At 44.3% G+C, this 23,877-nt stretch overlaps 4 protein-coding genes across 9 annotated transcripts in view; 1 reads left to right on the top strand and 3 right to left on the bottom strand.

Moving 5' to 3' along the window:
- Positions 1 to 5,337, bottom strand: part of camk2b2 (calcium/calmodulin-dependent protein kinase (CaM kinase) II beta 2) — a 28,295-nt gene extending 22,958 nt beyond the window's left edge. For 4 of the 6 annotated variants that reach the window (XM_084036096.1, XM_084036090.1, XM_084036095.1 and 1 more), the window contains exons 1-4: positions 4,803 to 5,337; positions 2,030 to 2,124; positions 694 to 753; positions 395 to 449 (exon numbers count right to left, since the gene is read on the bottom strand). In XM_084036096.1, the coding sequence (XP_083892222.1) occupies positions 395 to 449; positions 694 to 753; positions 2,030 to 2,124; positions 4,803 to 4,864 (272 nt within the window). In that variant the 5' untranslated portion in view covers positions 4,865 to 5,337. The remainder of the gene's footprint in view (positions 1 to 394; positions 450 to 693; positions 754 to 2,029; positions 2,125 to 4,802) is intronic. The other 2 variants (XM_084036093.1, XM_084036092.1) reach the window with 1 other exon arrangement.
- A 4,378-nt stretch (positions 5,338 to 9,715) lies between these two features.
- nudcd3 (NudC domain containing 3) lies at positions 9,716 to 13,144 on the bottom strand. The gene is made up of 6 exons (XM_084036104.1): positions 12,793 to 13,144; positions 11,738 to 12,021; positions 11,234 to 11,366; positions 11,011 to 11,154; positions 10,718 to 10,906; positions 9,716 to 10,535 (listed from the first exon to the last, which is right to left on the bottom strand). Exons 1-6 carry the CDS (start codon positions 12,988 to 12,990, stop codon positions 10,425 to 10,427), a joined length of 1,059 nt encoding a protein of 352 aa, XP_083892230.1. The 5' UTR covers positions 12,991 to 13,144; the 3' UTR covers positions 9,716 to 10,424.
- A 279-nt stretch (positions 13,145 to 13,423) lies between these two features.
- mrps24 (mitochondrial ribosomal protein S24) lies at positions 13,424 to 15,157 on the top strand. Its single transcript, XM_084036111.1, has 4 exons — positions 13,424 to 13,636; positions 14,112 to 14,189; positions 14,439 to 14,550; positions 14,710 to 15,157. Exons 1-4 carry the CDS (start codon positions 13,595 to 13,597, stop codon positions 14,991 to 14,993), a joined length of 516 nt encoding a protein of 171 aa, XP_083892237.1. The 5' UTR covers positions 13,424 to 13,594; the 3' UTR covers positions 14,994 to 15,157.
- A 415-nt stretch (positions 15,158 to 15,572) lies between these two features.
- gnsb (glucosamine (N-acetyl)-6-sulfatase (Sanfilippo disease IIID), b) lies at positions 15,573 to 22,611 on the bottom strand. Its single transcript, XM_084036103.1, has 13 exons — positions 22,276 to 22,611; positions 21,353 to 21,412; positions 20,414 to 20,614; positions 20,009 to 20,074; positions 19,750 to 19,848; positions 18,990 to 19,157; positions 18,825 to 18,907; positions 18,407 to 18,525; positions 18,216 to 18,319; positions 18,024 to 18,125; positions 17,822 to 17,932; positions 17,482 to 17,592; positions 15,573 to 17,187 (listed from the first exon to the last, which is right to left on the bottom strand). Exons 1-13 carry the CDS (start codon positions 22,453 to 22,455, stop codon positions 17,038 to 17,040), a joined length of 1,554 nt encoding a protein of 517 aa, XP_083892229.1. The 5' UTR covers positions 22,456 to 22,611; the 3' UTR covers positions 15,573 to 17,037.
- Positions 22,612 to 23,877: the final 1,266 nt, after the last annotated feature.

Raw genomic sequence — 23,877 nt, 5'->3', positions numbered from 1 at the left:
CTGGGTTGCCATGGAGACTGGCTCCAGTGCGGGGGAGTGCTGTATCCGTGAGAGTGTGTGAGAGAGAGCGTGTGTGTGTGTGTGTGTGTGTGTGTGTGTGTGTGTGTGTGTGTGCTAAAGTGGAAACCGCAAGGATGGAGGTGGGGAGGAGGGGAGGAGTGTTATGTAACGGGGGGAACTGCCTTGGAAGCGAGGAGGGGATGAGGAAGAGAGAAGAAGAAGAAGGAATGCGGATGTAAGGAAGCAGACGAATGCAGCGAGGATTGAAGGAAGGGAGTGGAAAATGAAGCATCAGGGGAGAAGGAGGGGGAGGAGGACGAAGGAGGGGGGCAGCAGCACAGTATGGCAGAGAAAGAGAAGAGACAAGGAGGAAGGGAGGAAGGAGGAAACTCACAGGTCAAAGAGGAGGTAGTGGAAGCCCTCCTCTGAGATACTGTCATGGAGACGAACTGCAGTTAAACAGAAAGAGGCATCAGAATAATCAAAGCATTTCATTTTAGGAACCATCATGTTTTCTTTTCATCTTCATCCAGCATCTGCTGTAATAACGCACACCTTATTTCTGTGGCCTTAAAGGATCAGGCTAGTGATACTCTGAAACATGGCGACTCTTTTCTGGGTTTTTAGGACTCATTCCTGCAGCAACAACCTCGTATCCATCACATCAACTCTGACATCGCGGTTTCAACTCACCGATGTTGGAGTGTTTGAGCAATCTGCAGATCCTGGCCTCTCTCTCCAGTTTCTGATGATCTACAACAGTCGGACATTGACAGCAACATCTCAGAGTTACAACACATGTGAAGGCAGCAGGAAGACACGGCGAAGGTTTCATTCACCACAAAGCATGTCGTGAGATAAAATGATGCAGGAGGAAAATCTAGTTTAAACTTATGCAGTAACTTTTTTTCTCAAGGTGACACAAACACACACACACACACACACACACACACACACAAACACACACACACACACGATGAGATCAGCCTGAGGGCTGTGTTTGTCCCAGATGCCCATTTAACCTCTCATTCCAGATAGAGAGAGAGAGGAAACAAGATGGGGGTGCAAAAGAGGAGAGGAAGCAAGGCGACAAGAGAGGAAACGTGAAGATGAGGGGAGAGGAAAGGAAACAAAAAAGAGGAGAGGAAATAAGAGGAGGAGAAAGGGGAGGAGAAAACAAGGGTACAAGAGGTGAGGAGACGAGGGAACGCAGATGAGAGAAGAGGAAACAATATGAGGATAGAAAAAAATGGGAACAAGGGGACATGAGTGGAAATGATTGGAGGAGAAAAGAGGAGATAAGGAGACAAAGAAAGGAAACAAGAGGACAAGGCAATAAGAGTGGAAATTAGAGAAACAGAGAAATGTGAAGAAGAGAGGAGAGGAAACAAGGGGACACAAAATTAGAGAAGAAACATGGAGAAGGAAGGAAATGTTAAGAGGGAGGTCGGAGATCCTGAATCTGAGGGACAAGGTTATTAGTAAAGGTGATGTGAGACGGATGCAGCCATTGTCATCTCATCTCTCTGCTGTAATCACATCATTGTTGCTATTTTCAGATGATTTCTGGGCCGTTTTGTTTTTTTCTTTCTTTCCAGCATTTGATCAGCATCATATTGGGAGAAAAAAGACACAAAAGCACCACAAATAGCACTTTAATGGGACGCCGTTTGCATTTTCTGTCACCACAACCTACGGCAGAAAACTGAGCTCAAACTTGCGATTTTCTTTTTGCTGTTGGAATCCGTCCTCGTAGAAAAAAAAGGATCGTGCATCGTAATTTTTGATGCTCGGATCGTTTCCTTTCAGAGGGGGAAGAGAAGTGGAGGCTTCACACGCTGCAATCAAATACTCGCTAAAATATGCTAATGTGAGTTTTCAGATCTGGGACAGCCACACACACACACACACACACACACACACACACACACGGCATGATGAAAACCCCCATGATGCCTCTCTGCTTCGCTGGAAAACACACACACATACACGTGTGTGTATGTTACATCTGTGAACGTCTTCCTCTCACCTCTGGCCGAGAGCTTTTTGGTGTTGATGATTTTGGCGGCATACTCTTGGCCGCTGCAGAGTTTGACACAGCGGCGCACCACTGAAAAGGCCCCCCTGGGAAACAAAGACAGGGGACAGGAAGAGGACACGGGTCAGCTGCCATATAAGCTTCGTCAGCATCAGGCCGACCTCACAGTCGTCCTGGACTCGGCTCCGCTTTCTGTCCAACCTGATCTGCATGTCTGATGTGCACCAGTCTGGATTGTACAAGAAGTACGTTTCCCACGTCACACTTTCACGGTACCCCGACTTTTCTGATTTAGAATAATGTCAACAGAAATATGCACCAAGAACATCAGGTCCTGTAAACATTTATACACTTATGCAAAGTGTGGTCCAGGTTGCGGCGCCCCCTTCTGGTCACAGCTGACTGTTTTTAATAACACGAGTTTCATCAAATGACGATGGCAGCGTTTGGAAAGAGCTGTGCTGTATGATTTTTTTTTAAGGGCTACGTCTGCTTATCAAACCCAACGGAGACAAACAGAAATAACCACCTCTGTTGCTCCTCGGAGCTAATTTTATCTCACCTCGGCATTGTTACGAAACACTCGGAGCCTCTCGGCGGCACTCCAACATGCATACATGATGAGGAGGCCGGGTGAGTAAGCATGACACCCGCTGATGCTCCCGCCGCGCCAGAAAAGGCAGCAGAGCTTCCATATGACGGCTTACCTGCAGGGCAGGGGAGTCCGGAGCATCTGGATCAGACTCTCCAAGCTAATCTTTCAAATTCTCCTAATTTTCTTATCAGCAACAGACAAAATATTCACATAATCCAAAAACCATACATCTGGAAAAACATACTGGTAGAAACAATTACCAATATGATAAAACTGTTTGTTTTTACTCTATGCAAGTTCATTTTAACATCTTGGTCGCCTAAAAATGTCTTAAGTGCCGAACTCGAAGGCTTCAAAAGCATCCACTTGTTATACACGGTTTGTGTCAGCTGTTGAATACAATTCCAATATTCTCTCTTTTAGCTCTGTTTTTGGTCTCCACCATCTTCTCTTTAGCGCTCCACTTCGCTCACCAGCGACTACCTAACTGAGTCTGTCTGCCGTTTGATGCTGAGCGGCTCGTGAACGGTGGATTTTCACAGCTTTACCCCCTGAAAACGACACAATGAGAGCCGTAAGAGTGAACCAGGAAAGTATTCGCTGCCCCCAAAAGAAAATCAGTTTTTGCAGGTTTAAAGTGTCCATTGTGGGAATGAAATGGCAAATTGGTAGAGCACTTTTTGTGAGAATGAATCAAATTAACGCTCAGGAGAGAGTGGGGGATCCGGCTCCCGTGGATCCAGTTCTGGGACTACTTTAGAATGTAAGGTAGGTCTAATAGATTCCAGTCTCTTACGTAACTATGTGATCCCATAGTACAGGTGTGTCAAACTGATCCAGTAAAGGGCCGCTGTGGCTGCAGGTTTTCATTCCAACCAAGCAAGAACACACCTGACTCGACTTATTCACCTACCTGATTTGCCTTCACACCTTGATTGTTTGGATCAGGTGTGTTCTTGCTTGGTTGGAATGAAAACCTGCAGCCACAGCGGCCCTTTACTGGATCAGTTTGACACACCTGCCATAGTAGGACTTATGATACAACATATTTTCCCTTTGTTGTATTTCATTTCTTTATTTTTACTGGAGTCTGTGATATAAAACGAAAAAACATAACATGAATACGTGTATGCCAAGCCTTTCAAAAACCAATAAAAATTAAAGTAAAAAAAAAATTTGATGTCGCATTCAACACATTTTCATCGTCTGGAAAAAAGCAATTCATTTCACAACTTTATCCCTGCAACCGACAAACCCTGAACTCAACAACCTGCCGTCTTTAAGTCTGCATCTCACACACACACACACACACACACACACACACACACACACACACACCAAAAAGTGACAGCACCAGCAGAACAGCAATGAGCCTCTGTTATCAGTGAGGGCAGCTGCTGCTACTCCAGCATCTCTATTGTCTTTAACTTATCACATCACACACAAGCAAACACACACACACACACACACACACACACACACACACACACACACACACACACACACACACACACACACACACACACGCCTGGAGATCCCAGCCATCACTAAAGAGCCTAAAATGCAACATCCACATCAGAGCTGCAAGCATCCTGAGCACCGAGCTGTTAGAAATGTTCCTGTGAGGCAGAGATGCTCTCTCCCCATCTACCCACGCACAACCTGACACCGAGTACTGAGCACTGTGGCCCCCTAGCCTCTCCAGACCTCTACATTTGTCTGCATGCTATTAGGGGGGAGACACACACACACACCTCCAGTAAATCTCTCTATTAGCTGCAGCAGCGTTATTCTCTGACTTCTCTGCTGTGATTAAAGAGACATCAGCTTCCCCTGATATCACGCCCGTTTGTCCCTAATTAGCCTTTGGGCACAGAGGGGGGGGGGGGGGGGTGTTCCCTGAAGTCTTGCAGCCCCCCCATCTCCAAAAATCTAACTGCATTTTTTTACATGTCACGTGGTGTAAAATATTTCTCAAAAAGCAAATGAATTGATGTTTAAATCCTGACTGAGGTTTGACGCTCCGATGCAGCGTGCGTTTTTGTTTTGAAGCCATGGAGCCCGCATCCATCCCCGCAGATGTGCGGGGCTCCGGACGCGCGGGGGGGGGGTCAGGGGTTTAGCATGCGGGAGACTCATAAAAAAGCGTAACGCGTGACAGCGGCTTACTTGCCAAGCTCCTCGTACAGCTGGTACTCGTCCGTGAAGCGCGTACAAGTAGTGGTTGCCATGATGTCTCCCCTTCCTTCGGACGGACGGGTGCGGGTGCCGAGACCGGAATGCACGGTGCGTCGCTGCGGACGGGAGGAACCTCGAGGCTCTCAAGTCTCCGCCCACCTCAAACCTCCGGACGGCTGAGTGGTTGAGCTGCAGACACACACACACACACACACACACACGGTCCCGGCTCGGACGGTCGGTGTAGTGGACTCTCCGCTCTCCGAAGGAAGACTCTTTAAATACCACACTATCCGGTAATGTGAGCTCACCGCATGACGTGTTCCTCAGGGTGAGGAGGGGTGGGGGGGGGGGTAAAGAAAAAGTGAAATGAAAGCTGATTGAAGAGTGCGGGGGAGCGCAGCGTTTGATTAGACATTATTATAAATCAGAGGTGTAATGAAGAGAGGGGCCCGCAGTCCATAATGAAATTACTTACTGCAGCTCTGCGAATCTATTTATAGGCTCCCATCAGGAAGACAACCAAAAACTGCAAAGAACAGAGCGACGGGGGGGGGGGGGGGGGAGATCTTCATGCATCTTCAGATGATTTTTAAGATCTAAAAGAAACAATTAACAAAAAAAACCCACATTAGTGAATTTAGACATGGCCGGATTAACCTGCCAGGAGGCCCGGGGGCCCAACAACTGAACCCTGTTGGCCCCGAAATCCCCACCGAGTAGACCGCATGGCCAAGGGACAGTATCGTTGTATGACTGAACGTTTTAAACCGTTTAAACTGGGTTTTATGGCCAAGTTGCTCCAGTTTTTATATTAGATTTTGATATATGGGGAAATAAAGGTCCTGCAGGATGTAGGAGATGACGTAGGAGATGATGTAGGAGATGACGTAGGAGATGATGTAGGAGATGACGTAGGAGATGATGTAGGCAACAACAACAGGACGTAGGTGATGATGTAAGGACATAGGAGATGATGTAAGGACGTAGGAGATGACGTAGGCAACAACAACAGGACGTAGGTGATGATGGACACAAGTGACGAGAGGGCGCAGATGAAGTCTCGACGTAGGTGATGACGATGTAGCGTAGGCTACATCGATGATGTATGGACTTAGGTGATGACGTAAGGACGTAGGTGATGACGTATGGACGTAGGTGATGATGTAACGATGTAGGTGATGACATATGGACGTAGGTGATGACGTATGGACGTAGGTGATGACGTAAGGACGTAGGAGATGATGTATGGACTTAGGTGATGACGTATGGACGTAGGTGATGACGTATGGACGTAGGCGATGACGTATGGACGTAGGTGATGATGTAAGGATGTAGGTGATGACATATGGACGTAGGTGATGACGTATGGACTTAGGAGATGACGTATGGACGTAGGTGATGACGTAAGGACGTAGGTGATGACGTATGGACGTAGGTGATGACGTATGGACGTAGGTGATGACGTATGGACGTAGGAGATGATGTATGGACTTAGGTGATGACGTATGGACGTAGGCGATGACGTAAGGACGTAGGTGATGACGTATGGACGTAGGTGATGACGTAAGGACGTAGGCTATGACGTAAGGACTTAGGCGATGACGTAAGGACTTAGGAGATGACGTATGGACGTAGGCGATGATATATGGACGTAGGCCATGACATATGGACGTAGACGATGACATATGGACGTAGGTGATGACGTATGGACGTAGGTGATGACGTAAGGACGTAGGCGATGACGTAAGGACGTAGGTGATGACGTATGGACGTAGGTGATGACGTAAGGACGTAGGCTATGACGTAAGGACTTAGGCGATGACGTAAGGACTTAGGAGATGACGTATGGACTTAGGAGATGACGTAAGGACTTAGGAGATGACATAAGGACTTAGGCGATGACGTAAGGACTTAGGAGATGACGTATGGACTTAGGAGATGACGTAAGGACTTAGGAGATGACATAAGGATGTAGGTGATGACATAAGGATGTAGGTGATGACGTATGGACGTAGGTGATGACGTAAGGACGTAGGTGATGATGTAAGGATGTAGGTGATGACGTAAGGATGTAGGTGATGATGTAAGGTCGTAGGTGATGATGTAAGGACGTAGGTGATGATGTAAGGATGTAGGTGATGACGTAAGGACGTAGGTGATGATGTAAGGATGTAGGTGATGACGTAAGGATGTAGGTGATGATGTAAGGTCGTAGGTGATGATGTAAGGACGTAGGTGATGATGTAAGGATGTAGGTGATGACATAAGGACTTAGGTGATGATGTAAGGACTTAGGAGATGACGTAAGGATGTAGGTGATGATGTAAGGTCGTAGGTGATGATGTATTGAGGTAGGTGATGATGTAAGGATGTAGGTGATGACGTATGGACTTAGGTGATGATGTATGGACTTAGGCGATGACGTAAGGACTTAGGTGATGACGTTTGGATGTAGGTGATGACGTAAGGACGTAGGCTATGACGTAAGGACTTAGGCGATGACGTAAGGACTTAGGAGATGACGTATGGACTTAGGAGATGACGTAAGGACTTAGGAGATGACGTAAGGAATGGATGTAGGTGATGACATAAGGACGTAGGTGATGACGTATGGACGTAGGTGATGACGTATGGACGTAGGTGATGACGTATGGACGTAGGTGATGACGTATGGACGTAGGTGATGACGTAAGGACGTAGGTGATGATGTAAGGATGTAGGTGATGATGTAAGGTCGTAGGTGATGATGTAAGGACGTAGGTGATGATGTAAGGATGTAGGTGATGACATAAGGACTTAGGTGATGACGTAAGGACGTAGGCGATGACTTAGGTGATGATGTATGGACTTAGGCGATGACGTAAGGACTTAGGAGATGACGTATGGACTTAGGTGATGACGTAAGGACTTAGGTGATGACGTAAGGACGTAGGCGATGACTTAGGTGATGATGTAAGGATGTAGGTGATGACGTAAGGACTTAGGAGATGACGTATGGACTTAGGTGATGACGTAAGGACTTAGGTGATGACGTAAGGACGTAGGCGATGACTTAGGTGATGATGTAAGGATGTAGGTGATGACGTAAGGACTTAGGTGATGACGTAAGGCCGTGGGTGTTGAAGTGCACGTGTGAAAGGGACTTACAACCAGATTAAGAGGGATATGAACTATCACCTTTCTTGTGCACCGAAATCAAGTACATGTCATTAAATGGGAGCAATCAGTGCATTCAGATCCATCACAAAAGAGCAGCGAGAGAATGAGACACAGAGATCCAAACCAACCAAGAAGATGGAAACATTGGAAGGAAGAAACAACGTTCAGATGATTTCAAGTCACGCAGGTTTCATTTGCTAAAGCTGTAGTTTGATATGTCTATGAATATGGAAAGTTTAACCTCTGCTCCATCTTTCCATTTCCCCAAATCAGCACATTATCAGCTCATCGTTTCCGTGCTCAGAGTGGAAAGATGGACGTCTGTAGAAGTGAATTGAATGAGGAAGGTATCTGCTGATGGACGCAAAGGAAAATAACTAGAATCTGGACAGCACGTTTGTCCTCGAGTGATGAAGGGACACTTTTTTCCCAGCTTAGACGAACGTTGTGATTGTCCAGAGTAACGGGGAACTGATTGATGTAATAATGGAGAGATCGGAGTACATGGAGGGAAAGAACAGTACTGCAGAATAGGAAGGGCAATTACTATTCAAATTAACGTAGCAGGTGGCCATTTTTGTATGTGTATGGTTGCCATAGCGACTGCCGTAGGGCCACTTCTTTATAAAGTAAAATGTTTTAGTCTCACTGAGGTTTTCCAGTAGCAACTATCAGTGGAGCTGTGGAATTGGCAGGCTAGCTAGCGGACAGCTTGCTAGTTAGCTAGCTTGCTAATTTCACCATTTAATGCTACGCCGGTGACAGAAAATGAGACATATAGCAGGCCAGTGAGCAGCAGCACAGGCGAGTCTAACGGTCCAGAGAAGGACAAACTAGCTAGCGGACATCTTGCTAGTTAGCTACCATGCTAATTCCACCATTTAATGCTACGCTGCTGACAGAAAACGAGCCGTGTAGGAGGCCGGTGAACAGCAGCAACACCGGATCTAACGGAAAATACTAGCAAACTCAGCTGATGCCCGACATCCTGGAGAGCTGTGACATCACTTTACGGCCCCACTGATGTGTGTTACCATAGCAACAATCAACATTTTCTTTTGTACGAGAAAACCATTCAACGTCCGTTCTATTTCTGTGGTTGGTACCCATCAAGTCTTACGGTTTTCTATGGAATCATAGACTATTAACATTTATAAAGCATTTTAATGGCCTCTTAATAGCCAGTTACAAATAAATGAGACATTAATATTGATTTCACATTACTTGTGACCTGTCATACATTCTTCATTAATACAGATAATAAAAAATAATTAGTTACTTTTATAAATGTAATAAATATTGCTTTAAATATACAAATAAATATAAAACATTTTAATGTTCTCTAAATAGCCTATTACTGATAAATGAGACATATATTTTGACATTAATTAACATTATTAAGCCCATTGTTTATGAACCCTTTAATTGACACAATATAAGACATTTATAGTCTATTAACATTAATAAAGCACTAGTTGATTAATAAATGTTAGTAAATAAATAAAAACATTTTGATCTCCTCTTAATAGTCAATGACTGATGTGTTATTATGGATTTATTTGTATTCCAAAGACATTAGTTATACATTTTCTATAAATAGATTACTGATCAATAAGCATTGAATGTATCTCCTGATGAAGACCATGAGATGAGTTTGACGGGCCTCACCGAAGGAAGAAGAATGAACTTCGACGTTTAATAATTAACACGTTTTTTTTATTTAACAATCGTTTTTTAAATGCGTTTGTTTTGGTTGTGAAGCTGCTGAATCAGTGAAACAGCAGAAGATGAGCAGAAGTCCTTTTCCACGTCGTATTATATCCTCCACCTGTTATTCTAAGCGCTTATCAGCAAAGACCTTGACACCTCGAAAAAGATTTGTTTGTTAAAGTCTTCAAGCTGAAAGTGACAGTCGACCTGTAACAGGAAGTCGGTATTCCAGTCATCAATTTAAAAAAAAACAACAAAAAACACAGAAAATTCAGAAAACAAACAATGATGTGTCTGAAGTGGAAAATATGAAATATTCTTCACATAGTTTTGAGGCGTCTCTGTATCAGAAAAACTGGATTTCTTCAATTAAAGGTTTTCTTGCTTCTGGGTTTTACTTACTTACTCAAAGCAAAATTCGTGCTTCATTTGATGAGTGAGAGATGACTAAATGCGCAACAGTTTCGGGGGGGATTCACCAAAAGAATAATCACTCTTATAGGCACTGTAGAGTTATTAAATAAAGAGCAAAAACATTTAAGTACACAAATTCATGCTGCCAAAACGTCACGTAAACATCCGATATGACGGCTCGTCCTCGTCCGTGTTCCACACAGAACCAGCTTCAGCTCTGCTTCCGTAGTTCAGGACGGACGTCCGACACAACAGACCTACTTCACTACAAACCGGCTCCGGGAACAAACTAGGAGTGAGTCCGCGTCGTTTGGCCGGAGCGGCGCCTCAGAACTGCACGGCGCTCGGCGGGATGTCGAACTTGGACGGGTCGAACTGCTGCCCTCTGAACGGCGAGCCTTCGGCGTCCCAGCCCTTCTTCAACATGTTGTGCACCTTCTGTGGGGAGAGAGAGACACACACACACACTGAGATATTATAGACTAATAGAACCCACAGTGCCATCTAGAGGCGATTCAACTCGCTGCAAATCACCACCAGCGCATATGTCTTCTGTCTAGCACATGAAAGGAGATTTCATGAAACATGAAACGATACTTTGTGCTGAGTCGTGTCCTCACCGTCTCGTGACTCTGCGGTTTTCCCTGCAGCTTCTGATGGTAGTCGAAGGACAGCCTGTCTAGGACGGCGTGCTCCTCCTCGTCCACCGTCGCCATGGAGCGCTCGCGGTTGATTTGGTTGATGTCGATCTCCTTTTCTCCTTTCAGCACCGCGTTCCACCAAACCTCTGATGACTTACTGAGCGACAGCTGGAAGTCAAAGACGGCGAGTTCAGGAGCGTGGGGGGGTGAAGGGTGGTGAATTTAAGAGCCAGGACATAAAAAAACAAATGGAGTGATGCACGTGAACTCACCACCACGCAGCTTCCAGGCTCCAGACTCCACAGAGAGTTCTCGGTGTTGATCTTGTGAGTGAATTCTCCCTCCATCAGCATTTTCTCGGTGGCTCCCTCCGTCACGCTCACCTGCAAGCTGCTGGCCTGCAGATTAACTCTGACCTGAGGACAGTATGAGGGGACGGTATGAGAAACGAGCACTGAGGTATTCCTGGTGTGTCTGACGGACTGATGTGTTTACCTGTCGTCCTTTAACAACCGTGTTGGGCACCAGCACGCGGACCTCTAGGTCAGTGTAGTCCTGAGACCAGCTGTAGTTTTCCCTCACAGCCCCGTTGTAGCTGTCGGGGTCCAGCTGAAACTTCTCCTGACCCCTGAAGCACAACGTACAAGCAGGCGGACAAAAACAATTTCATAACACAGAACACGTGGTGAACTTTGTGCTTGAATGCCTCCGAAATCTAACCTGCTGTCATGTTTCCCATGAAAACGGGAACGTGTTTCCTTTGTATTTTAAAAAAGTTCAGCGATTAGACTTCATTGTTTGAAAACGATCCGCATGCACACGGATCCTTGAAAACAAACTTAAAACGCTGTAGTGTGCTGTTAACAGTTTTAATTCAGTGTTTAAAGCGTCTAACTCGTCTGTTGTCAACATGCATATTTAAAATAAAGTATCCATACAGATTAAGTTCACCAATAAAAATGAGACGCTCTGATGGATAAAAGCCTGGAGATGACTCACCCTGCTGCTGCAGCTGCCTGCTCTCCCGGAGCCGACTGGCAGCTGTTGCTGCTGTCAGGCTGAGAGCCGGCGGTGACGCCCGAGGAGGCTTCGGTACCCGAGACCTCCACACCCGAGACCTCCACACCAGAGCTCTCCTCTGTGCTCTGCTCCTCTGGCGGCTCGGCAACGACCTCCAGCTCTTGGACTGCTGGAGGAACGCACGGACTCTCCTCCCTCTTCTGACGCTCGCTCAGCCGCCGCTCTCGGTCGTGTTCTGCCAACTTCTCAAACAGCTTAAACGTCTGACGAAGGAATAATAAACGAGGGGGGGTCACAGATCAGGTTGTGGATTCCACAATCAGAGAGAGTAGGGACTGAAACGGTTTGGCTGGTTCAGGATCTGATGTGGACACCAACCTGGAAAAGTGTGGACCGTTTTCAGCTGCACATAACTGTGATTATGATAATTGTGTCATTAAGAGAACTGACACTACCGTAACGAATATCTTTAATATTTCATGTCTCGCCTTCTGCTATCATTTTATTAAATGTTTTCATTTTATAAGATAATGCTTTATTACTCATTGTTAGCATTTTAATACATCCCTATTATCAAACATCCCTTTATGCAGGTTTATAACAGGAGAGACGTGTTGATTCAACTTTATCATCATTTTGTTTCAAGTTTATTTTATGTTATCATGCTGCATTCACGTGGTATCTGAATTAAGGGAAATCTGGAGACAATGCTCCCTTCAAGGGGTATCGGATTTGGGTAAATGCAAGATACTCACTCGTAAATTGAGCACTTGAACGGAACATTTCTCGTAATTCCGTCTTTACAGGTGGGAAGCAGGATCTTCCGAATAGCACGTGAAGTCAGCACCTTTCCATCTACGTTAAGTTACGTCTAAGTTTTGAATGCTTAAATTATCAATACATAGTATTATCAATAAGTTGTACACACATCGTCATTTTTAAGTGTCAAATAGTGTAAGAAATCGACTTTTCCCCTCCCCGTGTTGCCACTGCAATGAAAATACGCCGGGGGAAAACCCGCGGACAAACTTCACCTTGGACACCATCTTCTCCGCTACACCGGGGGGGAAGCCCATCTTCTCGTCGGGACTCGACAGCAGCCGATAAAAGTCCGTCTTGCGGTACAGAAACCCGAAATAGACCTGGAGAAAGTCCTGGATGTTTCCAACGTGCTGCAGGATCCCAAGCAGAGCGTTGTCGTACATCTCCGTCATCTGCAACGGCGACGCCATCGCGGCTTTGAACGTTTCACCGCGTCGTTGGCCGTTAAAAGTGTCCCAACCGACGACTTAAAATGTCGAAACCGAGCGCCTTTATTCAGTAAGTTTGTTGATAAGTGGCTCTCGCTTGGTAACGTCTCTTGAAGGCTTGTGTTTCTCCGGTGTCTCCTTCCAGAACAATAACACTTCCGCTCCAATCTTTTCAAAATAAGTGCACGATGTTTACCCAAACAATGTACATAATTAGCCCATCGCACAAAAACAAAATAAGCGCAAAGATAAAGATGCGCAATCATACTGTGTATAATTCAGCAGCATTAATAACCATTATATTACATTTAATGAAAGCTATCCGTTCTCTAAGCCATTTACTTTTTCTCTATCCGGTTGGTACAGCTCAACAGTCGTCCGATGGAAACACTGACTGATAAAACAGTTCCAGTGTACAAGCAGAGCTCAGCGGTGAAATAACACATTTTGACTTTCTAACGCGAGTTACGATCATTTCAGTGTTTTTAATGAAACGCTACAACTTTAACGGAATAAAAACACATTTCTTGTAAATAGTGTAAGCTCTCTGTGCGCCCGGACATTTTTAATATTCAAAAAAACAAACATGGCGGCGTCCTTGAGCAGCGCAGGCAGCGCAAGGCTGCTGGTAAGTAAACCTTTAAACGTTCAAAAACATAAACGAGTACTTTATTTATTCATCTGTTCGGTTCGAGAGTAAGCTAACGTTTAAACCTACCGGTAACGTTAGCTAACACGTTTGTCACGTTCATCTAACAACGTTTGATACGTCTAAGGTTTTGCTAACCGTGTCACGTATATTCAGTTTGAATGTTAGATGTTTTATTTAAATATGTTTTCTGTGTCTTATTGTGGAAAATGACACCATAGTGGCTCAAATGCACAACTAAGGTTGGCTAACCAGGAGTGGTAGACCGATGTGTTTTTTTCACGACCGATATTCATTCATGCGAATCTATGAGACCGATATTTGAAACTAGTGGTAGAGCCAACGTGGTACATTTTAAAATAAAATTATTTTAAACCAAATACTGGGACCTTTATTTCAGCCCATACAAATCTTCTGTTATCAGAACTCATAGGTTTTATCTTTTTTTCTGTAGTGGACTCTCGCCAGGTCCGGCTCATTAAGCAGCCCCTCTGGAAGCAGAGCCCTCCATGTCACCGCGGTGTGCTGCAAGGTAAGACATCATCATCGTTTATCAGACTGTTATGTGTGCTACTTAAGGTCAAGGGTCACATTGTTTCAAGTCTGTAGATATAAGAAGTAAGTAGATATGTCTTCAAGAGCAGCGTTTATATTATTGCATATTTGGGATTTGGATTAAACACTTGTTTACACTCTGCTTTGAGCTTCTAAACAAAGGAATTAAAGTCTGTTCTTACCAACGTTTGGTCTTCTTTCTTTTTCCTTTCTTTCGTTTTCCCAGAATCGAGCAGCTCGTGCTCGAGTGGGTAAAGGAGACAAACCGCTGACCTATGAGCAAGCACTTCCGCCCCATCACATCGGCCACCGCAAAGGATGGTTGTCCCAGCATACCGGTGAGCGAGAACAAGCTTGTTAAAACGGCAACTTAACAGCTTGAATCTAGAGTTTTTAATGTTTTAATGTATATATAATTTAAGGTTTGGAAGTCAAACAAGTGTAAATGAAACTTGGGTTCAGTACTGTGTGTCTGAGGACAACTGTGTTGCTTCCAGGTAACCTGAAAGGTGAGGAGGGTGCAGCCGAGCGGACCATCGAGGACGTGTTCATACGGCGCTTCATGTTCGGGACATTCCACAGCTGCCTCACCAACGAGATCGTGATCAAACGACGCGGCAACATGCTCATAGTGTGCGCTTTAATGCTGCAGAAACTACCGCCACAGAAGTTTTACTTCTTGATAGGATACTCGGAGTCGCTGCTGTCGCACTTCTACAAATGTCCCGTCAAGTTGGAGGTTCAGACGCTGCAGGACAAAGCTGTGTACAAGTACCTCTGATGGAACTTTGTGTGTGTACTAATACTTTATGGTTTTGCTCTTGTATAAAAAAAATAGTCACTTTGCTCCCGTCTCCTTTTGGGCTCACAGTCGTGTGACAGCTTGTGTTTTCAAAGGTTTTCAGCCTCAATGAAACAAACTCAGAATTAAAGAAAATATACTAATTTGTGTGTTATTGAACTTTTTTATTTTACAATCTAAAACTCTGTGGATATATTTAATTAAGTTCCATGAACCCCAGGATCTATAGTTTATTTCTTTTTATGAAATAATAAACCTGGCAGGGGGCCTGTAAGATATTTAAAATTGTGAAACTATCAGGTGGCATTTTATACATATTGTTCATTAATTTCCAACAATTATAATGAAACAACAACACGTATAGCATTTATAAGCATACGATAAGCCTTTGATAAATGGTTTATAACAAACTAATGTAGTTGTAAGCACAAGTTAGTGTGTACAGATAATATTGTAAAATATTAGTAAACATTTCATAGAAGTAACGATTCTTGATATAACTACATATACTTGGATACCATTCGTAAATGCTAAGAAAATATAAACATGACAAGTGAATTTAAATGCTTATTTTGATTTATTTATTTTAATCTCATCACAGTGCAAATACATTCACATTTAAGGCAGGTGAGCCTCGTCAGTGCAGACACGAGGCTCACAGGATCAACGCGTTCAAACGTTACCGGCGGAAACTTCGCCCTCGATGTATTCCTCACAATTATAAAAATCATCAAAGGATTACAACACTTTTCCCTTCCTCAACTTTAAAAAAAGGCTCTTGGTCAACATTAATGGTAAAATATCAAACATCAGGATTAAAAATATAAAATAAAAAGTTGTGTCCTTTTAATCTTTGGAATAATAACATCAACTTTCCCTTTGAAGTCAGAAATAAAAGTATGAGCTCAAAAAGCTTAAAGTGATAGTGTGACATTTTGGGAAATCTTGTTAGCTTAGCTTGGCATAGCATAAAGACTGCAAACGGGGGAAACAGCTGTTCAAAAGGTAACAAAATCCGACACGCAGATTCTCTTAAAGCTCAGTGGTTAACACGTTCTATTCGTACAGGTTTTATGGGGTCTTGTGAGGGACTTTTCCTCGCCAGCACTCTTAAGAATCAGTTCCTCACATGCCATCCGGAAGGCCAAGCAGCATATTTCCCCTTAAATGTTTAACTAACGGCCGCCACCAGCAGACCTTCGGTCATCTGTCGTTTCAAGAAATGTTCAGATCGCATTTTGAACCCCGTAAAGAACAGAAGAGTTTATAGTGTGGTTTATGTGCAGTTACATTACGTAAAGCGGAGCAATGATACATTGATCTGCACAATGTGATCCAAGTTCATCTTAAATACACAAAACTCTTCATCTTTGAGACAAGCAGTCTCACAGCAGCAGACATTGTAAGAAATACTAAGAACACGAAAGGAAAAGATAAAAAATATTGGGATATGTGCTCATCTGCCGGCTCAGTTCAACGTGTAAAAGTACAAGTACTTTTTGTATTAGTACAAGTACTCTTTCTGCTCTCTCGACTAAGTAATGATCTGGCACACGACCCCCATGTTTTTAAACTTCAGTGTTTGCTTTAGAGGTGCTGGGAGACGTATTGGTACCTCGGCAGGCTAGCCGTTTCTACTCGTTTACAGTCTTTATGCTAAGCTAAGCTAACCAGCTACTGTAAACATGTGAGAGAGTATCAACCTTCTCTCAGCCAGAAAGCGAATAAATGTATTTCCCAAAATGTCAAACGTTTCCCGTCACAATGGCTCCATTACGTTCAGGCGTCCCGGTAAACCAGGAAAACGTGAAAGTGAGCCAGGACCCTGAAACCGAAGCAGCTAAATGGAATCCAGCCGTCATTTCATTTTCACCCTTCCTATTCGAACGTGTCAAAATGGGAAAGCACAGTTTTGGAAAATAAGGCCGATCCAACTGTCGTGCTTCGTAAAGAGTTGCATTTGACGGACCAGACTAACGCCCGTCTTGCAGCAGGAAGTGAGTCTGGCAGCTTCGCCTCGCCGCTACTTGATGTTGCGGCAGCTGGCGCCCTGACACGACTGGAGCTTTATGAGCCGCTGGTTCATGGCCTGCAGGACGGTCGGATCCACCTTCTTCACGATGTTCTCCAGCTGGTGGGGGTCCGTCGTCAGGTTGTACATTTCTACGAAGGACTGGGGGACACGGAGAAGAAGAACAAACTAAATGTCTTCCCATCTGTTGCCATAATCGTGACTCAGACATGAAGCAGTATTCAGACCCGTTGAAGTAAAAGCACATTACTCCGCCGTGAAAATACTCACAGTACTCACAATACACTACAAGTAAAAGTCCTGCATGCAAAACCAAACGCTCAAACGCTTTAAAACTGGACAGGAAGAAGCCAAAGCCAATAAATGTATTGGAGGAGAAGTTTAAAGTAGCAGAAATTTAAAATACTAAATACTACTTTGTAAGTACTGCTGTACCTCGCTGTCGGCGAACTCGCAGTACTGGAGGTCGTGTTCGCTGTCGAGGGTCCGGACGCAGGCGTAGGTGTTGTTGTAGGCGTCTTCACACACGCAGTCTGGGAAACATTGCTGAAGTAGATGAAAGTGTTTTTATGTCATTACGGGTATTTATGGGTTGTTATGTGCTTGCATACCTACAGTATATTCATGTATTTTGCATATAAACATGTATTCTGCAATATAAACGTATAAACGCAGCTCAAAGTCTCATCGCCGATTGAGTCTTCCTCAATCGTGAGTTAAATTGTTTAGTTAATCATTTATTAGGTTTTATTCGTCTCTCGTGGTCGATACTCACAGACAGTCCGGGGCCCAGTTGGGGACAAGTGGGGTCCGTCGTCGGATGTCCCTCTCCGGTGTATTCGACGAGGAAAAAGGGACGCGCCGTGCCGTTACGCAGCGACGGCGCCTGACAGCAAGAGAGAGAGAATTGTTACGTTTCTTAAGACTGAGGAAGACGTGACATTTAGGGACGAAGCTGTGAAGAAGCGGCGGCTGACCATCTGAGACAAGAAAGACTGTCCGTCCACATTCACAGTGGACACGTTGAAGCCAGATATGTCCAGTATGGTGGGAGCCAAGTCGATGTTCAACACCGGAGCCTGAAGGAGTCGTGCAACATGTTTAAAAAGAAAGAAATGAAACCAACAGATGCAAGCAGAAACGTGTGTGTGTGTGTGTGTGTGTCAGACCTGCAGCGTCTGGTTGGGTTTGATGCCGGGACCGCGGACCATGAGCGGGACCCTGATGTCGAATTCATACAGCTGCCTCTTATCCATGGGCAGAGAGAACTGACCTGAGGACAGCGAGGAACATCGGGGTTAGTGACGGGAAGGAAACGCACCGTTTAAATCATCTGGAGGACCCGGAGCGGGACTCGGACCCGAGTGGTAGCCGTTGTCCGACGTGTAGAAGATGTACGTGTTGTTCAGCTCCTTGATGCTCTCCAGTTTGTTGACCAGCAGCTCCACCATGTCGTCCACGGACAACAGCGTCTGCCACCTGCAGGACACAGACCCGAGACCAGCCACCGACAAATTCATTAACAGTAAAAAGAATAAAGAAATATGAAGGATAGCTTTAAATATAAATTATATAACTATTAAAATGCTAAAGTTCGGTCCAGGGTGGAGGAGGGCTGGGCATTAACATACATAAACATATACATTTTATTTTTTTGGTCAGTATTGTTCACATTCTATTTCAATACATTTCTATTTGACATTTATGCTTCTTGACTTGTGCAGGTCTTTTCTCTTAACCGTGTTTATTTTCTTATTTATTTCCTTCCCATCTTGTACCTTTTCCTGTAAACATCATCCAGGAAGTTGAGGGAGCTGTCTGGCATCGGGTTGACCGGCTGGCGCAGCAGCCAGTGTTTGTCCTGAAACACACACACATATTTTATATATTTATATAAAAATTAGATTCATATTTAATCATGTTTGATGTTGCCCTGGACACACCTTCCCTGGTTTGTCAAAGCTGCCGTCTCGGGGAGCTTTGACGTCGCTGAACTCCTTCTGGTACTGCGGCGCTGCCGTCCACGGGGAGTGAGGCGCCGGAGGAGACAGCATCAGGAAGAAGGGATGCTGGGGGCTGCGGTCCTCCAGGAAGTGGAGGGACCGGTTGGTCTGGATGAAGGAGGATAAAAAACACAGACTGAACACAGAATGATGTTGCAAAATGTCATACACAAAAAAAAAAGCACTGATGGAGAAAATAAAGTGACGTGAGCTGAAGGAAGCAGGGAGGGTTGAGCTGCTGACTGATGAGTCACACATGAGCACCACAGGATCCGTAACAGCCATGTGACACATGTGACTGATGCTCAGTCCCTCCGGGTTACATCACACATCTCGATGGACAGGAGTGATGTAAAAGGTCTGAAGTCATGCTTTGTTTTAGGTCGGTCTGCACTTTTAAAATGCTTGTTTTCTGAATGGAGTCTGGAGTCTTGGCAGAGAGACTCATCGGTCACCTGATGAAGATGAAACGTAGAAGCAGGAGTCTTCGCACATTTAAGTGAAAACACTAAGTTCTTCTCTCAATCGCTGTGAAATATAAATGCACATTAAATTAGCATAATTCGCCTGTTTTCTGAACGTTCCATTACAGAATCCGTCTTGTTAATGATTCACCCTTCACACCGCTGAGCAGCAGCTGATTCAGACACTCTTCTTCCCATAAAACCCTCACGTGAACGATGAACCGCCGCAGACTTACGATGAGGTTTGTGAGGTAGTCGGCTTCATAACTGTCTCCGTGCTTCTCTTCTTTGCCGTTGACTGAAAGAGTGTAGTTGTAGTACTGAGAGTTCCCCACCTGAAACACACGAGTGGTAACAGCTGTGACAGCAGAGGCACTTGGGAATGTAGTGTAGTGTAGTGTAGTGTGTGTGTGTGTGTGTGTGTGTGTGTGTGTGTGTGTGTGTGTGTGTGTGTGTGTGTGTGTGTGCGTGTGTGTGTGTGTGTGTGACACTCACCAGTGCATGCCACTGGTCCCAGCCAGGTGGAACATGTCCAATGTCTCCTCCATCTTTCTTACCGTACTGATGGCAGGAAAAAAAAGAGTTACAATTGGACACGGCAGAGCTTGCGCTAAATGCTAACATGCTAGCTCTGCTGATGTTAGCATGCTAGCATTAGCTAACTAGCAGTAAACGCGCCAAAAAACAAAAAGATGCCTATTTGTTCATGAATGGACACATTAAGTAGAGGAGGGTGACCAAAGTTATAATGGTTCATCCTGAGAGGAACATGAATATCTCTCCTTAAATATATATTTTTTTATTTATATATATATAAAATAGATATTATAAATGATCTAATAACAGGAGCATCAGTCAGATGAGGCTCGTCAGTTATTGCTTTCCACCGCGTGTTCACACCTGGTTGAGATATTTCCCGGCGAAGAACGTCTGGTACTTCTTGTTGAGGTAGACGGGGAACGCCGTGGACTCGGGCCCCTTCTGCCACAGAGCGCCGGAGCAGTTCCCGGACGCCGAGTTGTTCCTCACCTCGTGGTTGTGGGGGTACTGACCCGTCAGGATGCTGCTCCGACTGGGGCAGCACAGCGGCGTCACTGTGAACTTCACGGGAGGAGGAGGAAGCGACGAAAGAATAGGGGAACAAAAGATGAGGAAAGAGAAGCACGACAGCAGAGAAAAGATGTGCAACTTGTTCAGTTTCAACATTTTAAAAAACATGTGAGTTCACACTTTACTGGGGTAAAAGTACACAAGGATCAGCAGTAAAAGTACTCATTGTGCATTATTACATAGTTAATGAAACATCATGTTACTGTTGTACTTTTAACTACTTTATATACAGACAGATAGTTCAAACCAGTGGTTCCCAACCTAGGGGTCTGGCCCCTCTTAGGGGTCACCAGATAAATCTGAGGGTCCTGACATGATTCATGGGAGAGAAGAAGAAGAAAGTTCTGCGACATAAATCTGTTTTCAGTTTTCTCTAATCTTTTCTTCTTTCTGAAATATTGTATAATTTGAGGTTAATTAGATGAGAATTCTTTTTTAAGGGAGAGGGGGAGGCTAAGTCCCACCCCTTCCTGTGTCGCCCCATGATCCTTATGTCCTATGTTAGGTAATCAACGGCTGATACTTCGGCAGTTATACGACAAAGCGTGACGTAAAATGATCTTTTTAAATTCACGAACATCATGTGTGTAATTCACAGCACAAAAAAATACTTGTTTCCCACTGTTGACTACCGTTTGTGTATAAAGTCCCATGTTGGGCACAGGAAGGGTTTAGCCTAAGACTTAGCCTCCCCTTTTTTTTTTTACTTCATCACCATTTAGTACTCACAGCATTCACAAACGTTGCTCCTGCGTCTCCTATCAAGGCTTTCGTTTTCTTCATGGGAGTCTGCAGAACCGAAACAAGAGCAGACATGTTGAAGTAACACATCACAGCCCATAATAATGTTCTGTAAAAGATAAATAGAGTTTATGAGCTCAATAGAGACGTGAAGATTTTTCTGTGTTGAACAAAACGTATAATAAACGTTAGTCAACGGGGGAAAAAACATAGGCTTTTCGCTAAACGCTGGTTAATACTGATTGACTTTAAACTACAGATTGAGACCATAAACTCATGTTCACAATGTTTACTGAGATAATGAATCAAGAGAGAAGTAGGACCATTTTCTCATAGACTTCCATACAATCAGAGGAGTCCCCCCCCTGATGGCCAGTAGAGAGAATGACAGGTTAATGCACTCAAGCATTGGCTTCACAAACCGGAGGTCTTCGCCGCTGCTCAAGACATAATACTTTGTCATCACATTGCACCTTGAACTTTGACCCTCTTGCTCATTCTTCAGCTGTGCGGAGGATTATTAGTCGGAATAGCCGGAAAAGCATGATACTGGTGTTGTTGGCTGACATACTAAATAAAAGTGTTTTAATTGAATTCTTAATCTGAATTAATTAATAGGCTTCCTGTAACACACACACACACACACACACACACACACACACACACACACACACACACACACACACACACACACACACACACACACACACACACGAGAGAGTAACTGCCAGCTTCCGTATCTATGTTAAAGGAGTGTTAACAATATAATAAAACACCGTAGACTCTGATGAGACGCCTCTAGCTCACTTTGACCACATGTCCAGGTGAGTTTACAGGTAGGAGCGTCACACCGGGAGTCTCTTGAAGCCCGCAGGTGAGTTATGTATACATGCATGCACAAGTCCACTCACCATCCCCCCCAGATGGACGTCCTGGTCGTCGGCCAGGATGACGATGATGTTGCTCGGCTTGCCCCCGCCCGTAGCGCACCTGACGCAGCAGGTGAGCAGCAGCGTGAGGAGGGTGACAGCTGCGAGGTGGCCTCCATGCCGGGCTCCCGTCGCTCCAGGTCCGCTCCTCAAAGCTGCCATCAGGGCCACGGCTGCACCACGCTCGCGCACACACACACACACACACAGGAGCGCGCGCGTACAGCTGAAGTTCGGTTTCGTTTCCTGCTCGCGAGGAGCTCGCGTTGCTGAATGAAGTGCGCAGCCTGGACGGAGGAGAAGTTTGAGGAAGTGGAGCTGAGTTGTTGTTGGTCATATGATCAGACCGAGAGTGGGAGGAGTTAAGCCCGAGAACACGCTGTACGAGCGGACTTTTATGTGCTTCTGGACCCTCAACCTGCCTTACTTTAACTTTTCTACAACTGAAACCCCTGAGGGATTTATGAATCTAATTTAACAACAACATTTATGTTTAAAGTCAATACAGGACTAATGATCTCATATTATGTTTAATTAAAGTATTGATATGATATCATGTGTATTACATTATAAATTATTTAGCCATTTTTTAATTTTATATTGTAATAATTCTAATAGGAAGCGTCATTTATCAAAAAGATGTCAAATTTAAACCGTTTCTTTCAAAATGTTCTAATGTAATAATTTTACTATTACTTCAAATTATATTTATTTAAATAAATTACAATAAATACAGCCATTTAACTATATATTTTGTGACTTTATTATTATATTCTTAATTTAAATGTTTTTTCCCCAAAAATGTATTTTACCCTGATTGACCGCCAGATATGCTGTTATAACAAATTATATAATAATAATAATGACAATAACTTGTTAGAATTAACTAGTGGGTTTATAGCTCAGGCTTCAATGACTAATAACTATTCAGAGAAAGAGTGAGTCAGGCCTTCTGGCAGTGTGGCCCCTGTCCTTCCTGTCAGGAGACTGAATCTCTGGAGAATCTCCGACTCCTTTAATAATCCAACTCCTTACTGGCAGTTTTAGATATCCAAAAAATGCTTTTAAACACCAACTTGTGTCCTGACTTGAGCGCAGGCATGTTGAAACATTTAGAGTCGTTTCTGGTACTTCTTCCACGGAATCCTGTACTTGAGCTTTATGACTCACATGGATGTAATGTGCCCTCTAATGCTCCAGACTCCATGGTAAAACGAGTCAGATCCATGTGTGTTTCTATGATTCTAATTTAGTGCTACTCCCATACTGTTAAATGTGTATACCTGAAGGATTGCCACAAAGCAGCTAAGAATGTTCTCTCTGAGGTCAGTGGGGTAATAAGGTTCCCTGAACCAGGCTCAGCCTACTGGAGCCCTGAGAGCTCCAAATCTTCCTGCAGCCAGAAGAATATTGCTGAAGAACTGTCTTTGGTCACTGATCCTGTTGCTGTAACTCTGCTGGCTTAATCACAGTAGGATCGTTTTGTGTGTGTTCCTCTCTTCTGCTGTTTCCAGGCCAAGAACCTCCAACTCAGAGGAGGGCAAATTCTAATTTCATACACTGAACCTAGACATCGCCGAATCC

The sequence above is a fragment of the Eutrigla gurnardus genome (assembly GCF_963514095.1).
Source record: "Eutrigla gurnardus genome assembly, chromosome: 19".
NCBI lineage: Eukaryota > Metazoa > Chordata > Actinopteri > Perciformes > Triglidae > Eutrigla > Eutrigla gurnardus.
Note: the sequence above shows the minus strand (reverse complement) of the source record. Positions and strands in the feature narration are given on the sequence as shown.

Excerpts from the sequence above, each read along its gene's own strand:
- nudcd3 (XM_084036104.1), bottom strand. The coding sequence starts at position 12,990 with ATGGCGTCGCCGTTGCAGATGACGGAGATGTACGACAACGCTCTGCTT. Across the intron at positions 11,155-11,233 it reads CGGTTGTTAAAGGACGACAG|GTCAGAGTTAATCTGCAGGC; the intron begins GTAAACACATCA and ends TACTGTCCTCAG. Across the intron at positions 10,907-11,010 it reads AGCCTGGAAGCTGCGTGGTG|CTGTCGCTCAGTAAGTCATC; the intron begins GTGAGTTCACGT and ends TTTGACTTCCAG.
- mrps24 (XM_084036111.1), top strand. The coding sequence starts at position 13,595 with ATGGCGGCGTCCTTGAGCAGCGCAGGCAGCGCAAGGCTGCTG. Across the intron at positions 14,190-14,438 it reads TCACCGCGGTGTGCTGCAAG|AATCGAGCAGCTCGTGCTCG; the intron begins GTAAGACATCAT and ends TCGTTTTCCCAG. Across the intron at positions 14,551-14,709 it reads ATGGTTGTCCCAGCATACCG|GTAACCTGAAAGGTGAGGAG; the intron begins GTGAGCGAGAAC and ends TGTTGCTTCCAG.
- gnsb (XM_084036103.1), bottom strand. The coding sequence starts at position 22,455 with ATGGCAGCTTTGAGGAGCGGACCTGGAGCGACGGGAGCCCGGCATGGA. Across the intron at positions 18,320-18,406 it reads GGACAACGGCTACCACTCGG|GTCAGTTCTCTCTGCCCATG; the intron begins GTCCGAGTCCCG and ends CGCTGTCCTCAG. Across the intron at positions 18,126-18,215 it reads AACCCAACCAGACGCTGCAG|GCTCCGGTGTTGAACATCGA; the intron begins GTCTGACACACA and ends CGACTCCTTCAG.